The sequence below is a fragment of the Colossoma macropomum genome, unplaced genomic scaffold (assembly GCF_904425465.1).
Source record: "Colossoma macropomum unplaced genomic scaffold, Colossoma_macropomum, whole genome shotgun sequence".
Lineage (NCBI taxonomy): Eukaryota > Metazoa > Chordata > Actinopteri > Characiformes > Serrasalmidae > Colossoma > Colossoma macropomum.
In genome coordinates, this window is record NW_023494795.1 from 24,216,903 (window position 1) to 24,223,903 (window position 7,001).

At 39.8% G+C, this 7,001-nt stretch overlaps 1 protein-coding gene across 1 annotated transcript; it reads right to left on the reverse strand.

Moving 5' to 3' along the window:
• Window positions 1-3,943: 3,943 nt before the first annotated feature.
• On the reverse strand, window positions 3,944-4,813 carry LOC118815158 (G-protein coupled receptor 183). Its single transcript, XM_036581082.1, has one exon. It carries the CDS (start codon window positions 4,811-4,813, stop codon window positions 3,944-3,946), a length of 870 nt encoding a protein of 289 aa, XP_036436975.1.
• Between the last annotated feature and the right edge of the window lie 2,188 nt (window positions 4,814-7,001).

The window sequence follows — 7,001 nt, forward strand, 5'->3', positions numbered from 1 at the left end:
TTTGGGCTGGTAAGATGATTATTGATGCCAGATATGATGATAAAACCTTGTCAGCACAGGGGATCTAGGGGAAAAGGGTGGGAATGTGGTCAGCAGGGTGAAGGGAAGGGAGTAGGGAGGCAAGAGAGGCTATTTTCTAGAGGGCCTCATAAGCAGCTTAGTTGAGATATTTTTATACGGGGTGAAGGCCTCAGCTGCATGAGACGGCAGGTACTAAAACCAAAGTGGAGGAAGACACGAGTAAAAGCACTGAGAAAATGTTATTTAAATTGTTACCTAGACTTCCATCAGTCAACTTAATAAATAACTATTAAAAAGCCTAGATCTATACATCATTAGACCTGAGAATGAAGTCAACAGTTGGCTTATATATATATATGTATATATATACAGGCCTAGTTAACAATAGAAATGTTACTAAATGGTACACTGACCGATTTCACACTTAGCACAAACATTTCAATATTAATCTGAGCTATGTTCTGAACTTTAAGAGTGCTGTTTAAACTATTTCAATGAACATCTGCACTTCCTCTACTGAATATAGTTAAAGAAATCAAGCTTTAAAACTCACAGTTCTGCTTTTTTTGGCATTACATCATACCTAAAAGTTTTGTTACCACTGCAGATCCGAGAGAAACGAGGTGAAGCAGAAGATGACCCAATAGGAATTAACACAGGTTGAGTGCATAATCTCTCATTCATAAGAAAGGCACACTTACCTTTACTTCGCCAAGGTTAACATTGCTCTTTGGTGGCCTTAAGTCCACAAATTTGACTTTTGGATTCTTTCATATCTGTTTTTTTTAACGGTCATTCTCAGTAAAGGTCAGTTGAGAGCAGATACGTACAAGGAGCAGTGACTTCCCTCCAAGCTTCACTCTGACCCCCAGGGTAATCCACTTATCCATAGGATTTATTGGAGCACCCTCTGGGCTGCCTAGACCAATCCCAGCCCAGCAAAAAGTCTTTTACTCTACCCTACATCCTCACATGCACCAATTATCCTTTGGAGATACCTCAGTAGTCAGGCTTTGATAATTATTCCTAAAGAAAACTGACACTGACTTTAAATGTAGAGAAACTTATCCACTCGAATTTTCTTCACAGTGGTGGTGAAAATAACCAGAGGTTGCAATGTCCACAGTTCAAATATGAACATTTTATTTGCTATCCAAAACCACCAGTGAAACTTCATGTTTTTTAGTAAATCCTAAAATATTAATTTTATGGGGTACTTTTATATATTATAACACCGTGCATGTACCTCTTCATCTTAAATGTGTTTTAGGCCAAAACCTTATCTCAAAACTATCATAAAACAATGTCTCAAACATCAGTCTGTGGGGCTTAAAGACATCTGGTTCCTGTCTGCACCACTGTGAACAATTCTGACTGCAAGTTTCTCAAGAAAGATGTTTGAAATTGTTTAAACCTATATTGGTAGTAATTGCTATAATATTAGCATAAATGCAAACAAACAGAAATACAACAAAATGTTATAAGCAGGTTTTGTTTTTTAAAGTTATTAATATCTTGGTTATTGGAATACAGTTAGAAGAACACAGGTTTTGATCCTGACTTCTCGCTGCTCTCCAGCCATCACATATATTTATTCAGTTCCATCAGCAGCACCTGAATGAACGTAATGAAGGAATGATTAGGTAAACTAGGTTTTATGTATATATTAGTTACTAATATACATTAGTTACTGTCTTACTTTCTTTTGCACATCTATTATAGTCTGTGTACTTATCTGCTCTGCTTAGTCTGTTACATGTCTGAAGAATTCTTTGCATATGTAACATACTTGGTCAAAATAAAATCATTCAATTTCTGATTCTCATTTCATTTTCTCACAGGAAGTATAGATTACTCAGGCATGGCCACTAGGAGGCCCTTGACCAGCAATAGATTTAGAGTAGATAGACCGGTTGACCAAAGCAAAATATGATTAATTTAAAGGTAGTTCAATGCTGGATACATCATTTAGGGATCACAGCTTTTTGTTACACATTCTCATCATTTAGGAGGCTGAAAGTAATTGGACAGTTTGCTGCTAAATTTTGTCTTGGCCATCTGTATGTCTTTGTATTGGAGCAGGGCTGGGAAGTGTTAGTTTATAGTGTTAAAAGCACTCATTTTCAGTGTTTTGTTGTATTCCTGCTCTTTCATGCCAATTCTGTTCATTAAGGATCGGATCACTGTCAGGTGGACTATAGGCTGGAGCAGGGGATGTGTACATGCCACCACTTACATGTATCTGCACAGTCTGTCTGGTCTCCACCACTGGTGTCCTTGTCTTTATCGCCACCATGTGGCACAGAGGAGACATTGTTTAAACTGACTGACAAAAGGTAAAAGGCACAAAAAGCTACACCAAATGCTGACTGACTTAAATGTACACTCTTAAAATGATGGTTCAAGGGTTTTTAGTAAAGAAAATGGTTCTATATAGAACCATAAACACTCAAAGAACTGTTTGCTTAATTAAAGGTTCTTTGCATTGTGAAAATGGTCTTCAGATTGATGGAGAATGTGCTGTAGATCGTTCTATATAGAACCTTCTTGAAAAGGGTTTTCATTTGTGACCTGTAAGAGAACTGCAGTCTTTTAACTTACACAAATATATATAATTTGTATATAATTTGTAGTATTTATAAAATAAAAGCAATAACAGCAATAATAACAACAACACATCTATGTGATTTGTGCAGCCTGCACAGTTATTTTCAACTAGTTCAGTCATATTCAGTTTAAAATTGCATTTTTCCCATTCAGTTTTCTGTGATATAAGTATTTTGAATAAATATTTTATAGCAAAAATATTATTTAAGTAGGAATAAAAATTCTGGAAAAAACAATGTGCAGCCATTTATTATATACATTTTTCTTGATTGTATTTGTCTAATATACTGATATCTAGAAGGTAATACATAGCGTATGGTGGTACACTGCACTAACATGGAATAAATGGATAAATAATATTTCTAAAATCTATAAAAAAAGTTATGAAAACTCATGTAATAGTTTACAGACACCTACCAACAAGCCTCAACTGTCCAATGAAATGGAGAAAAAAACTATTGGAGATTTATTTTTACTTATTTATTTTAAAGTTATATACACAATTAAATCCAGTTCACGTCTCAATTTCAATCCAAATATTTACACACCAGCAGCCGACAACCTGTGCACTGCCAAACAAGATACAAAGTACAGAGATACAAATACAGAGGTCACTTCAGAGGTCAGACGTGCCTTAAGACACTGTAGTAATGATTTTCTAAGGTCGGCAATGCAGGTGTTACTATTGGGTTATTTCGTGAGGCGTGACTGCAGTCTATTTCCCATCAGTCCTACAGAGAGAGAGAGAGAGAGAGAGAGAGAGAGAGAGAGAGAGAGAGAGGCATTTCATTATATTTTCAATTTACTAAACTTCAATATAAATTACTGTTCAAACATTTGGAATCACTTGCTATGTAAACAGTTTTTATTATTTTTCCATTATAATTAATTAGTTAATGTAAATATTACAAACTATTCACCAAAAGGTATTTCTCAATGTTTTATTCAATATTTTAGGAATTCTGTGAATAAGAAATGAATAGAGAGAGAGAGAGAGAGAGAGAGAGAGAGAGAGAGAGAGAAAGGAGGTATTGTGGGACAAAGAGATGCATTGAATTTGTTTGTCCATCATTTCCACATGAAAATAAAATGTTGCCTCAACACAAACACAGGCGTGTCTGTTTACTGGCTTATGGCAATAACTGCTGATCTAATGTCTGTATTCATTTGAAAATGATGGACACATTTGAACCAGTACATTCATCACCTTTTTAGCTCGTGACATCATATGGACTCATACAGTGTATAATGTATGGACTCTGTGATTGTATATGTGGGCGTGTTGTTCATGTACTGTGCGTCTACGAACTGCGCTCTACCTCGTCCACTGTACTTTGCCCCAGCCCGCGCGCCACACCGACGCGCGTAACGTCGGGCTGCCCCACAGGTAGAGCGCGGGCGTGCTGAGCGCGTTCACGCGCGCCATGATGGCGAAGGCGTTGGTGGCTTCGTTCCTGAACACCAGGCCATACCTGCTGACCTGCTTCATAATGATGTTGACGAAGGACGGCGTCCACAGGATCAGGAAGGTGATGACCACCACGATGATGATGCGCAACGACTCCTTCTTTTCCTCTTTATCGGGCCCTGGCGGCTCGCGCTTCAGCTGGGAATTAGCGACCACGTACAGTTTGACAGTCATGACCACTTTGGTCAGCACTATGGCCTGCAAGCTCGCTATGCTGAAGGCGTATATTTGGGCAGCCGTGGCCACTGGCACCACACTGGACGCGAGCAGCTGCGCGTAAATGTGGAACCAGCAGTAGACGCACACCCCAATGACCACTGATCTGGAAATGTAACGGTCATAGAAGAAGGGATGGCACACGGCGCAGTAACGGTCAAACTGGGCAAACATGAACGTGAGGATGTTCACCCCCAGCAGCGAGGGCAGTACGTGGAAGGTCCCGTTTCTGGACGGGTAGCCCTCCTGGACATCGAAAAGGCCCAGATAATAGACGGAGAGGCCCGTCAGAGTGTCGCTGATGCTCGTGTTCACCATGAAAACGAACCTGTTCTGCGCGCGCAGGGCTCTCGTTCTTAGGATGCCCGCGAGCACGGAGCCGGCGAGAACGGACGCGCACGTGGCGAAGGCGAGGTGAAAAGCGTAGATGACGTAATCTTCAGAGTGAGAGAAGTCCACCGAAAGGGGAATGAAGCTCGCGCTTGAGTTGCCTGCGCTCATGCTTGAGAGGGGCTGCGCGCGCTCGCTGCGTTTTTATAGAGGGGCTGAAAGGGCCAGAAAGGCTCGAGGGGACGCCTCTGCGGAGCTCTCTGAGGACTCCTCTGTTTTGTCGAAGTCAGAGGGGCTCATTAACGGGAAGATGTTTGTTGTGAAGAATCACTGAAAAAAGTGATGCATTTAGTTGATTCAAATGATTCATAATTTCCACACAAACACAGTAGATGACATCAGAGCAGTTACTGCCACAAACAAGCAAACTCACAGACAACAGGGGGTTATTTTACTGATGTGGAAATGATGGTGAATGATTTGAATGAAATTAATGAATGTGGTGATATCAGGGTCCTTATGTATGCACTGTTAGAAATAAAGGTTCTGTGCAGGTACATTTTTCGTTCATTAAGGTACAAACAATGTAAATGTACCCTCATGGTTTTAAGGTTCATTTGTGTTCAGTACATATTTGTAACTTTTTGTAACCTAATGTTTTAAAACAGAACAATACAATAAAAAGCCTGGAGACGAGACGGGGTGTGTGGAGTCAATACAACTTAGACAATATCATTTCAATGGATTAAGGTACAATTATGTTCCTTGACTAAAGGGTACTGAGATGTATCCTTGAGGGTACTACACCGGTGATAAGAGGGGTACTGCCCCAGTGACAGGTTAGTCAATTTTTTCCTGAGAGTGTACAATGAACCATTTCAAATCAAACCAACCTAAATGACTTCATTTACACCTTAATCATTGTATTATGCAGATGTTTAAAAAATTGGTGGAATTTCACTTTGAAGTACAAAGCTAAAATAATAGCCTGGTGAAACACTTGTGTTTGAATTGCTGTATATTCTTTAAAGACAATAAAGAGAATTTTGCATTCACTGAGGACACAAATCTAACAAGTCTCCCCCTCCAAAATCTGCACAGAGATATGTAGAAGGACAAACAGAATACTCTGTACATTTTGCTCATGTTTTCTACAAGTGAATTATAGTCTCAAGGCTTACATATTTAAGGTAACATCATTCTGCCCTCATTCCCACTTCATTCCCTCTTTTTTTCTTTTTTCTGCATGTAACGTTTGTATTTACCAGTTGCTTTTATATATAAAAAAGCTGCATGTATTATTTGTCCTCAAGGTTTAACTTGTATGTGCTTGAAGACTCAGTTGGATGAAACTATTATAAGGCTCCTTACAGATTCTCTGGGTACCTCAAATCAGTCTGGCTTCCACTGTTTAAGTCGCTCTGTATAAGAGCTTCTTCCACATGAGTGATGGAGATGGATAATTTGACACTGACTTGTGGCCGTGGTAAATGATCTACATCAGGGTTAGCAGACTTCAGTCTTAAATGCCCATAGAACTACAGAGTTTAGCATTCTACCTCATTAAAACACCTTAAGGCCAAATCCCATTTCATATTTTTACCTCTACCCCTTGTTTTTGTGTGTCACCTTGCCCCCTGGAATCAAGTTACAAGGGGTAGTGGATGAAATCTTCCCCTACGAAATGGGACAACCCTCAAATAAAAAGGAACATTACTTCATTAACAGGCTACTGGCGCTGCTCTGTAGGTGACCTTGCCAGTCTGCAGTGATAGTAGAGGAGGGTAAAGTTCAGCAACCTCGTTGCTGGGCTTTAGTTAAGTTTAGGGCATCCTATGCTTTCAAAGAGGGAGTATGCAACAATTATTTACTACTGCCCACCCCTGATTCTTTGGTGATATGAAGCTGAATTCAGCTATTCACCAGCTTCTTTTTCAATTTTCCTGTTCCACCTTAAATGGAGTAGCAGTTACATTCTGGCACTTCAAGCGTCTGTACTGCTGGACTGTTTAAGGTGGAACAGGAAATTTAGCCAGCAAGCTACCAAGACATTAGCATGCTATTATTTTTTTATGTTTGCTTTTTGTATGTTTTAAGTTTTTTGGTCACTTGCGCAACCATCTTGCTGGTTTTTCTTTTTTTCTCATAACACTCTGTTTGGAATGTGCCTCTGAAAAACTCGTTTGGACGGCCATGTATCCCTAGCACTTCACCCTACACCTCTACCTCAACAAAAATCGGGACACCCTCCCCCTAGGTGTGAGCGTGCAAAACAGAGGGCTAAGGGCTACGTGGTAGGGGCAAGGGGTGAAAAAGGATTGGGCCTCAGAGTCATTCAGACCTTTGTAAAAATTACATT